Genomic DNA, 21,644 nt, shown 5'->3' with positions numbered 1-21,644 from the left:
TGAATTATAAACAAGACACTGGGATTTTATTCCATATTCAAGGGTACATGTTCTGTTCTAAATGAAGAACATTAATTTACCGGAAGTCACACATTACCATGTTTTTAATGAATTTCTTTAAGGTATTTTCCTTTTGCTTGGCCAGGCTTTATTTCAAAATTTGATTCACCACATATCATACAGACGGACCAGTCCATGATCAAAAGTCAAAAAAATCTCCACCTTCTCTCCTGATCCTAAATTTGCCATTATGCCATGCCAATCATCATCGTTAATGGAAATTACTGAGCCATGGTTGTGTATCTGTAATTTGCACTTTGTGTAATTAACAATTAAGACACTTCTAAGACATTCAGTTGCCATGATTCCAGGGGTTGATAAATAAACAACACATAGAATCATTCTCTTCATGTCACTATTCTGAGGCACAGTGAAAGAAACAGAATGTCCCTCACCCATATGGACCAACCAAGGATAGTTGTCACCTGGAAGAGAAACATCATTACACTCACTGCTTGCCAATCCCTGTACCAGTAGATCAAAGGCTTAGTCATGTATAATTTTTGCTCTTTAAATGATGAACTACAATCATTATTTTATCATTACATACAAATTACAAATATTTATTGTCCCAACCATTTCTATTAGTCCCAATCTCGATAAGCATGGAAAACACAAAATAGGCTTTTTAATCAAATTACAATGTAAACACAAATCAAATTCAACCAAATTGTTCATAATTTTGCTTCGGTATTACGACCCTTTCAACTTATATTTCCACTATATTTTTGTTATTAATGGGAATCTAACAATCACAATTCAAGTGTAGCATGATCATTTTTCTCGTTCATCATTAAAGTCAGGTATTTTTTAAATGAAGCATTGATATTATAGAAACAACAGTTGGAGAAAGGTAAGTTCTGTAGTTTCCTTCACATAGTGTATTATCATTTCATGTTGTCTTAGCTAATATCTGAAGTAAATGATGAAGGTATTACAAAAAAGGCAAGAGCTAGAGAAAGAACCTCAGAAACGCTATTGTTGAGAGTGTTGAAGAAATCATTGTAACTTCCAACACAATTCAAAGAAAACCTCAAATGACGCTTTGAAATTCTTGACTCTGTAAAATTTACACTGCATTCGACAAGAATTTTCTTTACTTGCTTTGATAATTGAACCTCCGCGTCACATTGAACAAGAACAGTTCGAATATTTGCAAGGACGCTGAGCAATGGGGCAAGGTCGCGCTCATTATTATTCTTCATATCCATGCAATACGGGCTAATATAAGATTGTGGATTCACAATTGGTGACATCCAAGACCGAATGATTGAAGGAAAAATATTATGTGACGATGCTTCAAATCCACGTAGAGATATATATCCAATGCTTTTTGAGCTTACAATTGAACAGGGCAATTGTTTCACAGCCGTACTTTCAGCAACTGTATTTTCAGTAACTAGAGTTATCAAGGATTCCAACTGCACTATATCTTCTTCCAATATGAAAATCTTGAAACAACCAGAGAGAATGAAAGTTCTTAAGGATTTCAGCTTATATACTTCTCTTGGGAGACAACTTAGACTTGTGCAGTCCTTCAAATTTATCAGAAACAGATTGCAGAGATCTCCAATGGATGGGTGTACGTTGCACAAACTTCGACAATCTTTTAAAATGAGCTGTTCAAGACTTGGTAGTATTGAAAAGTCAGGTGTTTCTCTCAAGTACTTGGAGTGACTAAGATTAAGGAATTTTAACCGCTCTAAAACCTATAAAGATAGTTTTTTTACAGAAGGTTAGAGAAGAAAATAAAAAAAAAAATGCAATAATACTTTTCTATTTTAATTAACCTGTGAGTATTTAAAGAAAAGGGAATGTAATGAATACCTGGGGTTGGTTCGAGAGTGGTTGCTTCCAGAGGAGTTGAAGATGACTATGCTTTAAATCCATTGCAACCACACTTTCCATACAAAAGTTGTTTGGAATGTATTTAGAAGGAAACCCTTTCCAACAAATCCATCTGAGTTGTTTAGAAAGATAGCCATAGTCTCCAGTAAGTTGTACATGATCCAGTTGTAGCAATCTTAAACTCTTCATATTTTTGAAAGCTTGAGCTTCAAAGCAATCTCTGCTGGTTGAATGCAGTTTCAGGGACAATCCCTGCGTAGCTTTTGTTCCCTGTGATGAATATATCAAAGAGATACAATTAAGAAATTTCTCAATATCAGTTAATCATTGATACTTAATGCTGAGTCTAAAATGTTAACAACACATGCATCCCACTGAAAAAGAAAACACTTTCAAAATCATATAAAGAATGTTCTTACACTCTTTGTTTTCAGGATATCTTTTACATCTTCATGAAACCATAATCGACTCCTTTTTCCCGGTTCCTGTGGCCAATCCCGACGAGTAATTTCTCTTCCCATGTCTCGTAACAAAGGATGCATTTCAAGTTTGTTGTTCCTTTCAACTTTTATGAAGTCACGTTCTATGAGAACTGTTATTCCAATATCAGCATGTAGTCCACAGCCATTTAGTATCTCTGTGGCATAGCCTCTCTCTTTACCAATAAAGAAACAACATACATCAAGAAATATATCTTTTTCCATGTCACCTAAACCGTCAAAACTTATTTTCAATTTCTCTCTAACTCGAGCAAAGGCATTTGGCAGTCGTAACGATACATATTTCCATTCTTGAACTTGAACATAGGGAATTTGCATTGTCCATCCACCGAGGACCTTAAGGGCTAGTGGTAGTCCTCCACAATTAGCAACTATGTTCCTTGCAATTTCATTCAATTCTTTTCTTGGTTTTGCTTCTCCAAAGGCATGCCAACTTAAAAGCTCAAGGGAATCATTTTTGTTCATATCATCCATTTTATAAACATAATTAACTTTCAGTCTGTTTAGCATTTTAGCATCTCTAGTTGTAATGATTATCACAGTTCCCCTACCAAACCATTCGCGATTCCCGCATAGGTTTTCTAGTTGGCCAAACTCACTCACATCATCAAGCACAATGAGTAACTTTTTTCGGGAGAATTTAGTCTTGATCAGGGTTCTTCCCATCTCGTCGTTTTCCAACTCAAACTTGTATTTAAGGACATCATCAAGAAGATGTTCTTGCAAATCAACATATGTTCTATATAATAGACACCAAAACTCTCTAATAGTTTCAATAAAACTCTTACCAATGAATAGACGATATATACGATTGTAGATGGCTTTGGCTATGGTAGTTTTACCCGTTCCTACCATTCCCCATATCCCTATTATACAGACTTTGGTGTCATGATTTTTAATACATCCAATAACCTTTTCCACGCGGGACTCTAATCCAACAGGAAATTCGGTAATAAACAAGTCTTTATAGTCCAGTAATGTCTGAACGTGCCTAACAATTACCTCCACAAGTTCAGCATCATCCCTTCAAGAGGAATGATAATGTGTTACTAAAATTAAATCTCAACCTTAACATATGCTTCATTCAGTCTCAGACGAAAGAAAGTAGGAAGGATTCATTTGTTTACCTGAAATCTCTGACATCCCAACTAGTCATACTTGCAGCTGTGGTGAGTGCACGTCTCCACCTGGACAACGCATGTTCCAGTTGTTCTCCTAAATAGCTTTTTTTTGCAGTTTCTTCCAACGCTTTTCCAAAATCATCTTTCTGATCACGTACATCCAATGGTTCAATCTCGTAAAATACGGGCAGAACTACTTGGCCAAAAGTTTCGAGGCATTCAATAATCTTTTCAAGCTCAAGAAGACAGCATGTGGATTCAGTGTATGTTTTGGAAAAAACGATTATTGCAATCTTAGAGACTGCTATTGCTCCCATGTGTTCTTCCAGCTTCATTCCCTCTTGCAGATTCTCCTCGTTAACCAAAGTTTTGACTTGAGCTTGTAAAAGGACAGAGTGGAGATGAGAAACCAACTTCCTACCGATGTCTTCTCCCCCAAAGTTAATGAATACATCGTATATGAAATGGGGTTCTGATTTTAGGAAGGATGAAGATGATGACGATGATGAAGAAGAAGCGAACTCCATCCAAGGAATTGAGGTCAACTCTTCAAAGGTAAAGCACTAATGTTAAAGATGTCATCTCATACTAGAGTCTGATCATAAATTTGTGGATATAATATTATATATTTTGCATCAAAATTTAAAATTTGTTGAAGAATCACCGGTTGCAATAAAATAAAAAATTATAATAAAAAAGTTGAAAATATGATATAGAACCTTCAGATTTTCTTTCCTCGAGAGTCTTGTTGTTTTCACTGCATTTGCGAAGAGAATAAAAAAGGGATTTGAAAATATTTTTTTTTTATTTGAGTGAATTTGAAAATAAATGAAAGTGAATTTAAAAGTAAAATTTCTCAGTATAAAATTTTATTGATGTAACGAATTAAAAAAATTTATTTCCAAATCTACTTTCATTTACTTTCAAATTTATTCAAATAAACAACAAAAAAAAATTATCTTTAAATCCCTTCAATTATTCTCTCTCAAATTCTCTCAAAGAAAAATAGTTAGTGAAAAATAATAGACTCCATTTATTTGTGGTCCTCGAAGTGCGTTGCGAACCACCAATAATGAATGATTCTGCATTAAATTCCATACATGTTTTATACTTTCTTCCTGCACCCACCTCAGTGAGGAGGATACTTCATTTGCCACCTTCTCGTTGAATTTAAGACACTTTAAGGGTTGCAGTTATTCACTTCGGATTTCAAAAAAATTTAAAATAACTTTGTTCTAAAAGATTTCAATACATGCGAAAAATAAATTTGGTCCATTAAGAACTTCACTCACCAAAGTTAAACTCATGATAAAAAAATAAATAAAATAAAACTTACTTCACTCCTAACTTAACAGTCGAGCACAAAACATACAAACTTTTAAAAAAAGAAAAATTGCAAGAGGGAGACTCACCCTCGTTACACTTTATTCCCTCTCTACCTTTATATTTGCATTTCATTGAAGTTTAAGCTTTAATATTGACTTTTGAGATTATTTATATTTTATTTAATATTATTATTTAATTTTTGGGATAAATGATTTATTTATTATCTAAAATGAGAAATAAAACCAATTTTAAAATACGTCTATACTTTTTTAAATTTTGGTTACATATTAAAGAAAATGTTAAATTGAAAAACAAAAAGTTGTAATTTACTATAAATAAGTTAGCCAACCGTTTAACTCACTAACTCATGGTCAGTTCGTTCGGGCTCAATTTTTTTGAGTTTACTAACAAGTGAGTCGAGTTGGGTTGACTCACTAAGTGGCCAACCCGTGGTGAGCTAGGTTGGACCGAGCTGAGTTGCCCGTTTTGATAGCTCTAATCACTAGTACATATTTAGCTTTTTAATTTGGGTAATATGCTTCAGTTTTGAATGAAAAAAAGCATATAAAACATAGTGGCAATTTTAAAAATTTTGCAAGATTATAGGCCTCAATTGCAAAGGAATCGAATCCATATACCCCTTTTGGATTCGGTTATTACAGAACTAGGGCTGAAAGGTGTGTAAAATTTTCAAAATTTTGCTACTTTTTAATTATTTATTCTAGGAGAGAAGGTTTGGCTTCAGTTTTGAAATAACCTAACCCATATACATATATGGCTTCAGTTATTAGAAAATAATGGCCAAAATTTATGCTAAAATTTTCATAATTTTCCAAAACCCTCGCTATTTATTTCAATATATTATTTGAGAAAGGGTATTTGGCCTCGATTGCTAAATAACTAAGGCCATATACATCTTTGACTTTAGTTTTTGCATACCTAAAGTCAAAAAATTTAATAAAATTTCAAAGTTACCACTCTTTTGATTTCAACATTTTATCTGAGAAAGGGGATTTGGCTTCGGTTGCTAGAGAACCTAGACTATATACCTCTATGGCTTCGATTTTTTGAGACTCGAGGCCAAAAATTTGAATAAAATTTTAAAATTACCACTCTTTTTATTTAAATATTTTATTTGAGAAAGGGGATTTGGCATCGGTTACAAAAGAACTAAGGTGATATAACTCTATGACTTCAGTATTTCAACACCCACAAAAAAAAAGTTGAATAAGATTTCAAAATTACCATAGAAATTAATGTATTTTTATCGCAGACATCATGTTGTTGCACCCGATCTACGTGGCTACGGTGGCACAAAAGGACCAGTGTTAATCAAAAGCTACACAAGCTCTCTAGCAAGATGTCAGTGTATGTGGAACATGTAGAACTCAACCAAAAACCAAAATGTAAAAAGAAAACCTAAAAAATCAATCACCAAAGACATTGAGAAACGATGAGAATGGAGTTGCGGAACAAGTGGGCTTCAATGACTGAAAATGATGGTCCTTGGAAACTCCTTCAGTGAGGCGGTTCACAGTAGGGACCTCTTCGACGTCACAAAGGAGCACACACAAAGGTGGAAGAAGTTGTAGTGGAGGCTATGGTGTTAGCAAAAGTGCTATGGGTTTTGTTGGAGGAATTTCGTTAAAAGAAGGGCGCTCAATCGCTATGGAAGGTGTGCAATGGGTTCATAGTGGAAGAATAAAAGAGAAAACTGCAGAAATGAAGTTGGCGCCTCTTTACAACATATAGGCAAACCTTTAGGCTTTAGTTATTAGAAAAACCAAAACCTAAAGGTTAATATGCTTTGGTTTTACTAATAACTAAAGCTTAAAGGTTTGTGCTTAGTGACAATTTTTTAAATTTGACGAACTATTAGGCATCAATTCCTTTACAACCGAAGCATAAATGTTATATAGGTTTAGATTCCCCAACAAGCGAGGCATAAAAGTTTACAAAAAATTGCAAAAATGTCACCACATTTTTATATGCTTCATTTGTTATAAACCAAAGTATAACATTATACTTCATAAATAGGAAACTTTACCTAATCATTATACTTAAGTGAAAGTTATTCAGATTACAATTTTGTTACAAAACCAAAGATAATGAAAGAAAAAAAAGCAAGCTTTAGTTGTTAGGTACACAAGTAAGAAGGGAGGACAACTCATCTCATAATTGAGTGTTATGGGTAATATGTATTACAAAAGGATATAAATCAGCACAAATATGGGACAATAGTCCATTATACCAACACACTACCATAACAACCAGGAATTCCATAAAAAAAGAATTATCAATATTTTCAACATATTAAAAGAGAGCAAACAAAACATATAAAGTATCAAGAAATTTTTTTAATTAATAACACTCTTTTTTTATATTTTCTTCTTGGATACTACAAGCTTTGATCTTAACATTGCATTAGTCATCATGTTTGTAATCTGATTCTCACAGATTTGATATTTGATGCTCCAGACTTATTTCCTTTTATCTATTTGCTTCTATAATGACACAATATTTTTCACCTTGGTGTTCTTAGTTCTATTATGTAGGACAGGATCCTTTGCATGAGTTGAGCAATTGCTACCTTGGTTTATAGTCGAGACATCTTGGTCTTAACCATGAGTTGAGCCACCCTTCTTCTTGAATTCTAAGAGAAAATATCACCATATCAATTAAAAACATAACTTTGAGATACTTTTGGAATCATCTAACTTCCTCCTTAAGCACTATTTGCATATACTTGTAAATCTTCACTTTCATCCTTTATAAATTATAAATCACATTCACTTATGCTTCTTGTGCTCATAATATTCAATTTGCTACAATAATAGTCTTTCCTAGTAAAATGCATAAATATGGACCAAAAAACTTACAACTGATGCTTTCTCAAGTCTAGTGGCAGACAAATATAGCAAAGTTCCAGTTAACCTTCTATAAAAAAAATTGTTAGGATAAACTTAAATTTTAGGGGTTTATTAGTAATTTTGTTTGAGTCTTATCTTATTAGTTTGGGTCTAGTAATATGTAGTTTCATTATGATAGAGAAAAAAATAAGGATGGGTAGTTTTTATTTTCCATTGATTTAGGTGTCATATTATTTTATTTTGTTGATATAAGATAAAGATAGATTAAGTAGTTGTTTTTATTGAGTCAGTTGATATTTTGTTTTTATTTTGAGTCAGTTGATATTTTGTTTTTATTTTGAGTCAGTTGATATTTTGTTTTTAGTTTTTGTTATTTATATTTGACACAAGGCCCTATTGGCACCTATGTAAAGGTTGTCAAGGTTCAATAAAAATTACCACAGTAAATTGAATAATCCTATTACAGTGTGTGTCATGTTTATTTTTCTACAAATTGGTATCAGAGCTTGATGCTCTGAGTATCGAGAGAAAAAAAAAGAGAGAGAGGAGATAGTCAAACTCCATAAGGGAAACAAAATGTGCTTGGGTGTTTTGTGAGAGAGATGACAAAGGTAATCAACAAAATGAGTGTGGCACAATTGTCGCAAAAGATCAATTACGACAATTGGTCTTTGCAGATGAAGGTTCTTCTTGGATCCCAAAATGTATGGGACATAGTGAGGGATGGGTACAATGAACCCGCAGATGATGAACATCAAACAATGACCCAAATTGTTGCATTAAAAAAGACAGGTGAAAGACAAATCGACTTTCTACTTTCTGTATAATGTAGTCGATGAATCGAGGTTCGATAAAATAACTAATGCAAAGTTAGCAAAAGATGCTTGGGATGTTCTAGAGGTTGCATACAAAGGAGATATCTATGTGAGGCAGATCTAAGTAAAAGCTCTTAGAAGAGAGTTTGAACATATGAAGATGGATAAAAAGGAGGGAGTTATTGAGTTTATGGCTCGAGTGCAGAAGATGGCCAACCAACTCGGGATGAACAAAGAAGAGATGCCTCCTAATCGGGTTGCGGAAAAGATCTTGAGAAATCTAACGAATGATTTTGAAAGTATCGTGGTTGCTATTGAAGAGACAAATGATCGATCAACTCTTACTGTGAAGGAGTTAACTGGGTCATTAAAGGCCTACGAACTAAGGAAGAAAAAGAAAAATAAGGAACCCCACAATCAAGCACTACAAGCACAATTTGACTCGAATGAAACTCGGAATACTTAGAGCCGAGGTCTTGGAGGCAGAGCCTGAGAACGAGGTAGACATGGTCGAGGAGATCAATCCAAGTCGGAATTAGAATGGGAAGCATGAACATTATGAAAATGAGTGCAAATTAGGTAAATGCTACAATTGGGCTAAGGTTGGCCACAGTGCAAAGTATTATGAGGTTGAAAGAAATTGGGAGACAAATCTCCTAACTAAAGATATGGAGGAAGAGTATGGAATCTTGTTGATGGCAAACAACTCCGATGCAGAGGGTGTGTGTAACACCCCAAATAATTTAAGGGGTATTACTAGTAGTAAAGACTAAATTAATTTGATATCTGATATAATCAATCAAACTTTATTTCAATTCTTCCAAAGTACAATTCCAAACTTACAAACTTTAAACAATATAGTCTTCACCACTTAACATAAATTCATCATTTAACATATAAGTCTTACACAACATATTTTTCCAATGCAAATTTATTCTTTTTATAAAAAGCCCTCAAAGTTTTTCCCTGCATCTCTCTCAACATCTCTAACCTTTTTCAACCGCATCTGCAACATTATCTGCTCACATATAACATGAGTTATATGATCATAGCATAAACAAATAAGGGTAAGCCAACCATCTCATACAATCATTAAATTTACTTATAATATAAATGTTTCAATCATGTATTTCTGTAATTTATAAATACCATTATCCCGATGTTATTAATTCATTTTTTTTAACTTCTTCAAAATCATCTTTCTCATTTTCATAGACTTTACAAGTATAGCATGCTTACTCACGAAGTCTTATGGTCAGACCGCTCTCTGCCTGCTTCCTTAAGCCTTACTTGTATACTATGTCTTACTTTCTGAAGTCTTATGGTCAGACCTCTCTCTGCCTGCTTCTATAAAACTTACGAATCATATGTTTATGTCAAAGCCTTATGGTCAGACCACTTTCTGCCTGCTTTCATAAAACTTACGAATCATATGTTTATTTCAACACCTTCTGGTCAAACCACTTTCTGTTTGCTTTCATAAACCTCGAGTGTTACTTTGCTCATATCAAGCTCTCATGGTATAAACCAAACATACTACTCCCAGTAGTAAACGTCATTTCACAAGTAATGATTTCTTATATCCACTCCAACATCTCATAAAATCAACAATTCATACCCTCTTATCCACCTAACACAATCATGTTCATTCTTTAATCATAAATTGACAATAACCCATTTTGGTGTCAATAAATTAAACATATTGCCAGATATCATACTTCATATCATAAACTCAATTTTCCCATAACGAGTGTAACTCAACAGATTTTCACCAATCAAAGGTCATATATCAGCCAAAATACATCAACACATCTTAGGAACTACATATTAAAGTTTGGGCTCAATGTAACGGTAAATGAAATATATATGAAGTTTTTACCATGTTAACTCAAGAACAAAAATATAGTGTTCATCATACTTTTCAAAATTTCGAAATTTATTTCTCAACACATAGACTTCTAATTACAAATCCAAACGGTCATATTATAGCAATATATCTTAGGAATCATATATAAACTTTTCAGGTTAATCTAACGGTCAAATAGAACAAAATTTATATTTTACCGAGAGGACTTAGTAACACAATAACAGGGGTAATTAATTTACTCAAACATGCAGAACTTATTTCTCCAAGTACAGACTCTTAATTAATGATCCGAACGGTCAAATTATAGAAATATATCTTAGGAATCCTATATCAACTTTTCAGCTTAATCTAACGGTCAAATAGAATAAAATCTATATTTTACCGAGAGGACTCAGTAACACAATAACAGGGGTAATTAATTTACTCAAACATGCAGAACTTATTTCTCCAAGTACAGACTCTTAATTAATGATCCGAACGGTAAAATTATAGAAATATATCGTAGGAATCCTATATCAACTTTTCAGCTTAATCTAACGGTCAAATAGAATAAAATCTATATTTTACCGAGAGGACTCAGTAACACAATCACAGGGGTACTTAATTTACTCAAACATGCAGAACTTATTTCTCAAAGTAAAGACTGTTAATTAATTATCCTAACGGTCAAATTATAGAAATATATCTTAGGAATCATATATCAAATTTTCAGGTTAATCTAACGGTCAAATAGAACAAAATCTATATTTTACCGAGACAACTTAGTAACAGAACTACAGGGGTAACTAATTTACTCAAACATGTAGGATTAATTTCTCCAAGTACAGACTTCTATTTCTAAATCCGAACGGTCCAAGTGTAGTAATAGGTCTTAGGATTCCCATATTACAATTTTAGCTAAATCCAATGGTGAAAACAATTAATAGAAAATTTTCACCACAGTAACTCAAAATAAGGATTTATAATCATGAAAACCAAATTTACACAAGTCAATAGATAACTACCATTACCAAAATTTTAACATATTCATACTCATATTCATAATCTTAACAAGAAAGGATTAGCTCCCCTACCATCAAAATAATCTTAATATAAAAATTCAGGGGAAACAAGAAGTTGAATCTGGCAGAGCCGGTTAGACAACTTCTCATCCTTCCAGAAAGATGCAATAAAAATTAAATAAAACATTAAAAGTTCTGGGGAAACAAGAAGTTGAATCTGGCAGAGCCGGTTAGACAACTTCTCATCCTTCCAAAAATAAAATATAAATAATAAATAAAAGGTGTGGGGAAACAAGAAGTTGAATCTGGCAGAGCCGGTTAGACAACTTCTCGTCCTTCCAAAAATACAATATAAAGAAGAAATAAAAGGTGTGGGGAAACAAGAAGTTGAATCTGGCAGAGCCGGTTAGACAACTTCTCGTCCTTCCAAAAATACAAAAGAAACAAATAAATGTTCTCATTCAAAATTCAAGACCATACAGCAACAAAATACTACATATTCGAGATTTAGGATTAGAGAAAAGCAAAGTATAAGAGTGACTTCCCTTACCTCTATTCCAGACTTAATTTCCTCTTCTCAAACCGTTCTCCGGAAACTTCCAGAATTTCCCCTCTTCAACTAGAATTTCCTCCAACTCTCTTCTCTCACAATTTCTCTAGAATTTTGGTGCAAATCTTCAGCCTCCCCCCCTTGGCTATTTATAGCCAAAAAATTTTACTATTCATTTTTACTATTCATTTTTACTATTCACTTTTACTATTCATTTTTACTATTCAAAAATTATATTTTATTCACCATTCTTATCTCTGAATGATTAATTCTACGTGGAGTGTTCTCTTCCACAATTTATTTTAATATATTTTTTTTAACTATTCACTATTCACTATTTACTATTTACTATTTACTATTCACTTTCTTAAAAAAAATCCTAAATAAGTTATCAAAAATTTGAAGCTCTCCCTCTAGAATTACTATAATTTTATATCCAAAAATTTACATTTTTCTATCCATTAAAATTATTATTACTAATAAAATGCTAAAATTTACTATTATAAATATTTTTTTTTCATGGGTCTTACAGTGTGGACATGGAGAGTTCAATCCCAATAATGGATGAAGTGACCTCGGTAAATGGTGCAACAAATGTGTTGAAGGCAAATATGGAGAAGAAACTCAGGCAAAAAGATGAAGAGATTCAGCAGATAAGGAGAATTTTGGATGAAGCTAATGACATTATGAATAAAAAAAGGGTTGAGCTTGAGGAGTTGAAGAAGGTGATTGTTGAGAAAGAGGAGGAAGCATCTAGTGTTCTTGAACCAGATGAAAACAAGAAAGAGGAAGATGAAGATGTTGAGAAGAATTAGGGTATGAGAAACTCAGATACTAAGATAGCAAAAAATATTATGAGTAAAATTTCGGACAAGATGAAAAAGTCCGTTATTGTTGCTAGGAGGTCGACAAAGAATGTTGAGAAGTTGTCTAAGGTCACAAACGAGTTAATCGAGGTTACTAAGAAGATAGGTAGAACAAAGAACAAGTCATCTAAAACATTGGAGAGCTCAATTAAGGTGAAAGACAACACGACTAATATGAAGAAAACGAAGAATCCAAATTTAGTTGAAAGAAGCAAGCTTGATGTGGGGTCATGCATAGGTAAGTCAAATAAGGGATGAAAAGTTTACGTTATGTTGAACCAAACACAAACTAATAGGCAACAAATCATAACATTTAAGAACAAAATACGGAAGAGTAACTGTGTTTATACCTTGATACAATATTAATATTGGTAAAAGGCGAAAGGGATTTCACAAAAATAAAAGCTAGAAAGGAAATATAATAAAAGTACAGCCAATGAGATTATGTGAGAGAAACAAGGTAAAATGAACATTGAATTTCCCAACTATAAACTATTATTCAATGATAGACCTTTCCTCTATTCCGCTGTCCTACCACATAAAAAGGAACCAAGGACCTTATAGAGCTAGTGGTAGTCCTCCACAATAAACAACTACGTTTCTTACAAGTTCATTCAAGTCTTTTCTTGGTTTTGCTTCACTAAAGCCATGACAACCAAGGGACTCATTTTCCTTCATATCAGACATTCTATACACATAATTAAGTTTGAGTCGGTTCAGCAAGTCAACATCTCTAGTTGTAATGATTATCACAGTTCCTCTACCGAACCAATGATGACTCCCACATAGGTTTTGTAATTGGCCTATCTCATTCACATCATCAAGCACAATGAGCAACTTTTTTCGACAAAGTTCGTTCTCGATCATAATTCTTCCCATCCAAGTGGTTTGCAATCTGAACTTGGATTTTAGGACATCGTAAAGAAATTGTTCTTGCAAATGAAGAGGCCATGTATGATCCCAAACTTCTCTATGATTTTCAATAAAACTCTTACCAATGAATAAATGATAAATTCGATTATAGATGGCTTTGGCTATGGTGGTTTTACCCGATCCTACCATTTCCCATATTCCTATCATACACACTTTGGTGGAATGATTTTCAATACATCCAATCACCTTTTCCACGTGAAACTCTAATCCAACAGGAAATTGGGTAATAAACAAGTCTTTATAGTCCAGTAATGTCTGAACGCGATTAACAATTACCTCCACAAATTCAGCATCATGCCTTCAAGAGGAATGATAATGTGTTACCAAAATTAAATCACAACCTTATAACTTATGCTTCATTCACTCTCAAACGAAAGAAAGAAAGAAAGTAGGAAGGAGTCATTTGTTTACCTAAAATTTCTGAGATCCCAACCAGTGATACCTGAAGCTATGGCGAGTGCACGGCTCCACCTGGACAATGCATGTTCCAGTTGTTCTCCTGAATAACTTTTGTTTGCAGTTTGTCCCAATGCTTTTCCAAAATCGTTTGTCTGATCACGAACATCCAATGGATCAATCTCGTAAAATACGGGCAAAACTATTTGGCCAAATGTTTTGAGGCATTCAATGATTTCTTCAAGCTCAATAAGACAGCAGATAGATTCAGCATATGTTTTGGAGAAAACGATTATTGCAATCTTAGAGGCTGCTATTGCTCGCATGTGTTCTTCCAGCTTCGTTCCCTCTTGACCATTTTCCTCGCTAGTAAAAGTTTTGACTTGAGCTTGTAAAAGGGCATAATGAAGATGAGAAAGGAACCTTCTACCGATGTCTTCTCCCCCAAAGTTGATGACCACATCGTATATGAAATGGGGTTCTGATTTCAAGAAAGATGAAGATGACGATGATGAAGAAGAAGCGAACTCCATCAAAAGAATGGAAGTCAACTTTTCAAAGGTAAAGCACCGATGTTAAAGATGTCATAACATGTTAGAGTCTCGTAAGACATTTGAGGATAAAAAAACTATATATTTTGCACCAAAAATTTAAAAATAATTGACGAATTACAGGTTTTCATAAAACAGAAAATGCTAATAAAAAAAGTTGAAATACATATAACCTTCAATTTTCTTTCATTGAACAGTTGGTGACGAAAAGATAACTGACTCATTTCTATGTAGTCCTCCAAGTACTTTACGACCCACCAATAATGACTCTACATTAAATTCGATATATGTTTTATATTTTCCTCCTTGGCCCGCCTCAGTCTGCATACTTCATTTTCTGCCACCTTCTCGTTGAATTTAAGACACTTTAAGGGTCGTACTTATTCACTTCGGATTCCAAAAACAATTCAAATAACTTTTTTCTATTAGAAGATTTATGGTATTCAATTAAGACTTTTAAACATTGAAGAAATTATATATGATATTCTATCAAAACTATTAATATGATTTAGAAAAAGGACAAACTTAAATATATATATATATATATATATATATATATATATATATATATATATATATATATTCAATCACATGGTATACTGTTTCTTCCTTCTACCTTTTAAAACCTAAACCTTAATTTCGTGATCCAGGTCTAACTATTCTCATCGGAGGTTTATATGTAAATTCTAAAAGTCTCAAGTTCATACCGGTTTAGTTTAACTATTTTGAATGTTAAATTGTGGTTGTTACTACCGAGGGCAGGCAACCGACCGCAGAGAGTGTCCTACTGAGGGTAGGTAGCCGATCGCGGGGTTTGTTACTACCAAGGGTAGGCAGATGACAGTGTCGTGTGCCTCTACCGAGGGTAGATAACCGGTCGGATGTGCCATAACACAGCCGATCGGGCAAACGCAAGGAGAGTAGACTGCAGACAACTGTTAAATGCTCATGAATGCATGGTTAATGAGGTAACAGTCATCTTCGAGGGGTTAAAGTGAGCATTGAAAGCCATTAAAAGGTAAATTAATGAATAATATTCCCTGAAATTGTATAAATAGAAGTCAAAGGGGAAGGTAAAGGTTAGATTCAATTTCATATAGATAGACTTGCGATAGCATATTCTGACTTGATCGTCGGAGTGTTTGCTGCAGGTCAACCCATTCATACTGATACCGAGTGCAGAGGAGGCGGAGGAGGAAGACCGATCAGAGGAGGAGGAGTGTTTCCGGACGGAGGTAGCAGGAGTTTTCCCCGGTCCCATTCAGCAGAAACATTTTGGCGCCCACCGTGGGGCCGAGGGAAGTAGGAGATAACCTTTGCAACCAGAAGGATGGATCAAGACCCAACAGCGTTCATACAGGAGATGAGGAGAAGAATGAAGGCTATGCAGGCAGAGATAGAGACCTTGAGGGCGGAACGTGATGCGGCCCGAGGGGCGCAAGCTAATCGACCATCTTCGGCGCGAGCCCAATCACCAATGGTGGAGATGCCAGAAACTGAGTCGGATTCAGAGGATGACACCGAACCTATGCCGGAGAGTGATGGTCTGGGGGAGGAGCATAGTGAGGCTGGTTCGCATCGGGCTGCTAACCGTCCGGCTCCAGCTGGTCGGGTTAGAGCACTGCATCCGTTTACGGCCGCGATTATGGAGGAACAGATCCCGAACCGAACGTTCCCAGCCTTGGAAAAATATGACGGCTCAGGTGATCCGGAGGAGCATTTGAGGTCCTTTGTGGACGCAATGACTATATATTCACCTAGGGAGAATGTGTGGTGCAGGGTTTTTTCTTTGTCAATAAAAGGAGAAGCCTTAGCTTGGTTCCACTCATTGAAACCACGAACCATCAATAACTTCACAACATTGAGGGACATGTTCAAACGGCAGTTTTCGGTGGGACGAGCGCGAAATCTGACATACCTGGAATTAACCAATATAAAGCAGGAAAAGGGAGAAAGTCTTAGGGCTTTCATGGACAGGTTCAACCGAACCGCGCGGCAAGTAAGGGGAGTGGGCAAGAAATTCACCATCAGTACTTTGGCGACCGCATTGAGACCCTCCCCATTTGCTGATAACCTGTTCGCTGAGCCTCCATTAACCCTGGACGAGTTACAAGAAAAGGCCGCTCGTTTCATTAGAATTGAAGAGATGAGGGCGGTCCAGCGAAGGCAACAGGAGAAAGGGACGAGTGCGGGGCAAGAGAAGAAAGAAGGCAAGAAACCGTTCGTCCCAAACGAACGGCCAAAGGGCCAGAAATTTAGAGATGGCCCCAGGGGAGGAAGGTACGAGCAATACACCCCATTGAACGCACCAAGAGCGAGGGTACTGGAAGAAGCTCTAAGTGCGGATCTTTTGAAGGTGAGACCGTCTAAGTCATCACCGAAGGCAGATGGAACTAAACACTGTACTTATCACTTGAACATAGGGCACAACACCGAGGAGTGCACGGTGTTGAAGGATAAGGTGGAGGACTTGATCCGAGCGGGTCATTTACGGAGGTTTGTGAAGGAAGAAAGGAAGACAAGAAGCCCGCCCAAGAGGACGAGGGTGGAAAGAGGTGATAGAAGAGAAGACCGGCGGCCTGAACGCAGGAGGAGTAGAAGCCGCAGCCATGACCGATCGCTGTGAGGAACCATAAACACTATCTCAGGTGGGTTTGCGGGAGGATCGTCGGCATCTGCAAGAAAAAGGAACTTAAGGGAGCTTAAGAGCATCCATAGGGTAGATGTGAGGAAGCGGCACATGCCGCCAATCACGTTTACGGATGAAGATGATCCGATGGTGATAACGACAGTTATTGCTAGGTACAGCGTGGGAAAGGTGTTGGTGGATCAAGGTAGTTCGGTCAATATCTTGTACTGGAAAACCTTCCAACAGATGGACATATCTGAGGACCTGATCGCCCCGTATAACGAGCAGATAGTGGGATTTTCGGGGAAGCTTGAGACACCAGGGGGTATGTGGACCTTAGATCATGCTTGGGAACCGAACGGAGCAAGGAAGTGAAAACCAGGTTCTTACTGGTGGATGCTAACACTTCCTACAATGTGTTATTAGGACGACCATGTCTCAACGCATTTGGGGCAATCGTCTCCACGCCTCACCTTACATTGAAATTTCCATTAGACAATGGAGACATCTGTGCCGTTCGGTCGGATCAGAGGATCGCGCGAGAATGCTATATGGCAGGATTGAAGGTTCAACCTTCATCGTCGGGTTCGCGCAGTCGGAGTAGGAGAAGACGATCGGAAGTGGCCATGGCAGACTTAGATCCAAGGACAAATACTGACGATCGTATGGAGCCGATGGGAGAGACACAGCACTTCCGCCTGGGGCCGAAGGAAGAACAAAATACAACCATCGGGAGTGAATTGGAGGAAGACCAGGCCAATCTAATTGGCACTTTGTTGAAAGATAACAAGGACTTGTTCGCCTGGACTGCAGCTGATATGCCAGGAATACATCCGAGGGTAATGTCACACAACCTGGCATTATTCAGGGAAGCCCGACCGGTCGCCCAGAAGAAGAGAAGAATGGGGGAGGAGAAACGGTCGGCAATAGCAGTTGAGGTGAAGAAGCTGTTGGAGGCTAATTTCATCCGGGAAATCAAGTACACAACGTGGCTGGTGAACGTTGTGATGGTGAAGAAGATGAATGGAAAGTGGAGGATGTGTACCGACTTCACCGACCTGAATAAAGCTTGTCCCAAGGACTCCTATCCACTACCAAGTATCGATGCGCTGGTGGATGGAGCGTCCGGGTTTCAAGTATTAACTTTCCTGGATGCCTATTCAGGATATAACCAAATCCCCATGTTCCCACCGGACAGCGACAAAACGGCGTTCATCACCGAGCGGGCAAACTATTGCTATGACGTTATGCCGTTCGGGTTGAAGAATGCAGGGGCCACTTACCAACAGCTGATGGATAGGATATTTGCTGAACAGATTGGTAGATGTATGGAGGTATATGTGGACGACATGGTGGTGAGAAGCCGTTCGGTAGAAGATCATGTGCGAGATCTGGCAGAGGTTTTCCAGCAAGTGCGCAAGTATGACATGCGCCTCAATCCGGATAAATGTACGTTCGGGGTACCGGCGGGAAAGTTTTTGGGATTCCTGCTAACAACTAGAGGTATTGAGGCGAACCCAGATAAATGCCGAACGGTTTTGGAAATGAGGAGTCCGCGCAAGCTGAAGGAGGTTCAGAGGTTGGTGGGAAGACTCACCTCCTTATCTAGATTTATCCCCAAGTTGGCCGAGCGAATAAAACCGATTGTGAAAATTATGAAGAAGAGTTCAGGCGCGGATTGGGACGACTAGTGTGAGCAAGCCTTTAACGAGGTAAAACGCATATTGGTCAGCCCACCGGCCATGGGGCGACCCGACGGAGGACACCCGTTACAGCTATTCTTGGCGGTTTCGGAGGACACGGTCAGCTCGGCATTGGTGCAGGAGCAACCTGAATTTAAACTTGTGTACTTTGTCAGTCGAACATTGCAGCCGACAGAGACTAGGTACAAAAGGGTGGAAAAGATTGCTTTGGCTTTGGTGGTTGCAGCAAGACGTTTGAGGCCGTACTTTCAGAGCCACCAGGTGATAGTACGAACGGATCACCCGATCGCAAAAATCTTGCACAAGCCTGACTTGGCGGGGAGAATAGTAGGGTGGTCTGTGGAGTTGTCAGAGTTCAGACTGCAATTTGAGCCGAGGGGATCAGTCCGAGGGCAGCACCTGGCTGATTTTGCGGTTGAATTACAAGAGGAAAAAGGACCTTATGAATGGGTCCTTTATGTGGATGGCTCTTCGGAGAAATCCGGAGGAGGAGCAGGTGTTGTTTTGGAGGGACCGAACGGCTTTATTGTCGAACAGGCAATTGTCTTTCGGTTCAAAATAAGAAATAATCAAGCCGAGTACGAAGCAGTATTAGCCGGGCTAGAATTGGCCAAAGAGTTGGGAGCGGTCTTGGTCAAATGCCGAACGGATTCCCAACTGGTGGTAGGACAATTGACCGAGAGTTTCCAGACCAAAGACGATCAGTTGCTTCGATATTTTCACAAAGTAAAGGAGTTGGTGAAGCAGTTCCGGGTGGTGGAGTTCAAACATGTGCCTAGGGAGCAAAATGCGAGGGCGGACATCTTGTCCAAGCTCGCCAACAGCAAAGGAAAAGATCACTTGTCTTCGGTCATAAGGCAAGTTATGATGAACCCATCGGTGGAGAGCTGTGCCGTTCATGAGATACCCGCTCAACCGGACTGGAGGAAAGAAATAAGTGAGATTATTCAGAGGCAGGAGAGTAGACTGCACGTTCAGGCACAGGAAGCAAAGAAAGCCGCTTGCTATCTGATGATAGGAGAAGACCTTTATAAAAGGGGATTCTCTTGCCCCTTGTTGAAATGCGTAACCTCGGAGGAGGCCGAATATGTGATGAGGGAGTTGCATGATGGAGCATGTGGCATGCATATAGGCTAACGAGCGTTGTGGGCCAGAGTGATACGAGCGGGATATTTTTGGCCGACGGTGGAAAAGGATTGCAAAGCGTTCGTGCAGAAATGTTTGAAGTGTCAAGAACATGGCCGAAACTTCAACCGACCACCGGAAGAGCTACACAGCTTGATGTCTCCATGGCCGTTCGCGCAGTGGGGAATGGATATTGTCGGACCCTTTCCGGTAGGAAGAGCACAGAAGAAATTCCTGCTGGTAGCCATTGATTACTTCACCAAGTGGGTGGAAGCGGAGCCGCTCGCGACGATTACTGCCGCTCAAGTACAGAAGTTCGTGTGGACGCTCGTATGCAGATACAAGATTCCTAAAGTAATAGTCACGGATAACGGGCGGCAATTTATTGACAAGCGTTTGGGAGAAGTTTACAAACAGTTGGGAATAAAACATGTGACGAGCTCGGTAGATGATGAGGGTCGCACCTCATACAAATTTAATGTGCAATAATGAATGCAGTATAGCTAGGATGTGACTCCTATGTCGTCTCACAAGGACCAATATTTTCACGGTTCAGTCTCAGATTTAACACGAGGGGGGGTTGTGAATGTTTTTGGTTTTTATGCAGTAAAATTAAATTAAACTGAAAATTAACTTTAAAACAGTAAATATGAAAACGATGAAGTAAAATTCAAAACATTAAAAACCAAACGGTAAAAGATATAAAATTAACGCTGAAACATTAAACGTTAATAAAACGTGAAACATTAAACACAGAAGTAAAAACATCAGTAAAAGCAAAATCGTAAAATTTAAAATAGTGAAAATGGTAAAAACGAAATTAAAATAGTAAAACAATTTTAAAACAGTAAAAACGAAATTGCTACAGTGAAAACGAAAATACAGTAACATAAAACAGTGAAATTAAATCTGACAGAAAACTTAAAAATACAGAAAACGAAAATACAAAAAAACACAAAATACAGAGAACAGTAAAACAGTAAAAACAGTAAAACAGTAAAAATAGTATAACAGTAAAAATAAAAATACAATAACATGAATTAGTAAAAATAAATCTGGAATAGTAAAAATGAAAATACAGAAAATATAAAATACAGAAAAAGATAAATACAGAAAACAGTAAAAACAGTGAAACATTAAAAACAAAATATGAAATTACAGCAGTAAACAATAACAGTAAAAGCATTGAATACAGAATTTCCAAATCAGTAAAACAATAACAGCAAAATACAGAAAACAAAAATACATAAAACAGTAAATACAGAAAAACAGTAAATTTAGAAAACTGTAAAAATAAATTCAAAATTATTGCAGTAAATTACAGAGAACAGAATTAATCAAAATGCAAAAGATAAATAGCAGCAGAAATTAAATTGCATAAAAATATAATACAGAAATTAAAATACAGCAGAAATTAAATTACAACAGTAAAACAGAAATAGTAAAACATAATTTAAATTTCATTAACAGTAAATTAAATCAA

At 36.8% G+C, this 21,644-nt stretch overlaps 3 protein-coding genes across 4 annotated transcripts; 1 reads left to right on the top strand and 2 right to left on the bottom strand.

Moving 5' to 3' along the window:
• On the bottom strand, nucleotides 1-4,104 carry LOC108347377 (disease resistance protein RUN1). The gene is made up of 5 exons (XM_017586575.2): nucleotides 3,536-4,104; nucleotides 2,328-3,432; nucleotides 1,888-2,178; nucleotides 1,026-1,769; nucleotides 1-525 (listed from the first exon to the last, which is right to left on the bottom strand). The coding sequence occupies exons 1-5, from the start codon at nucleotides 4,054-4,056 to the stop codon at nucleotides 166-168; spliced, it is 3,021 nt and encodes a 1,006-aa protein (XP_017442064.1). The 5' UTR covers nucleotides 4,057-4,104; the 3' UTR covers nucleotides 1-165.
• A 5,307-nt stretch (nucleotides 4,105-9,411) lies between these two features.
• Nucleotides 9,412-14,733, bottom strand: LOC108347378 (disease resistance protein RLM3). 2 transcript variants are annotated; one of them, XM_017586576.2, is made up of 2 exons: nucleotides 14,169-14,733; nucleotides 9,412-9,558 (listed from the first exon to the last, which is right to left on the bottom strand). In XM_017586576.2, exons 1-2 carry the CDS (start codon nucleotides 14,684-14,686, stop codon nucleotides 9,555-9,557), a joined length of 522 nt encoding a protein of 173 aa, XP_017442065.1. In that variant the 5' UTR covers nucleotides 14,687-14,733; the 3' UTR covers nucleotides 9,412-9,554. The 2 variants fall into 2 exon arrangements, with proteins under 2 accessions (XP_017442065.1, XP_052724722.1); XM_052868762.1 differs by lacking the exon at nucleotides 9,412-9,558 and adding an exon at nucleotides 13,309-14,055.
• A 4,342-nt stretch (nucleotides 14,734-19,075) lies between these two features.
• On the top strand, nucleotides 19,076-20,173 carry LOC108346749 (uncharacterized). Its single transcript, XM_017585800.1, has one exon. It carries the CDS (start codon nucleotides 19,076-19,078, stop codon nucleotides 20,171-20,173), a length of 1,098 nt encoding a protein of 365 aa, XP_017441289.1.
• The last annotated feature ends 1,471 nt before the right edge of the window (nucleotides 20,174-21,644 follow it).

The sequence above is a fragment of the Vigna angularis genome, chromosome 9 (assembly GCF_016808095.1).
Source record: "Vigna angularis cultivar LongXiaoDou No.4 chromosome 9, ASM1680809v1, whole genome shotgun sequence".
NCBI lineage: Eukaryota > Viridiplantae > Streptophyta > Magnoliopsida > Fabales > Fabaceae > Vigna > Vigna angularis.
This window is presented reverse-complemented; position numbering and strand designations above follow the sequence as displayed.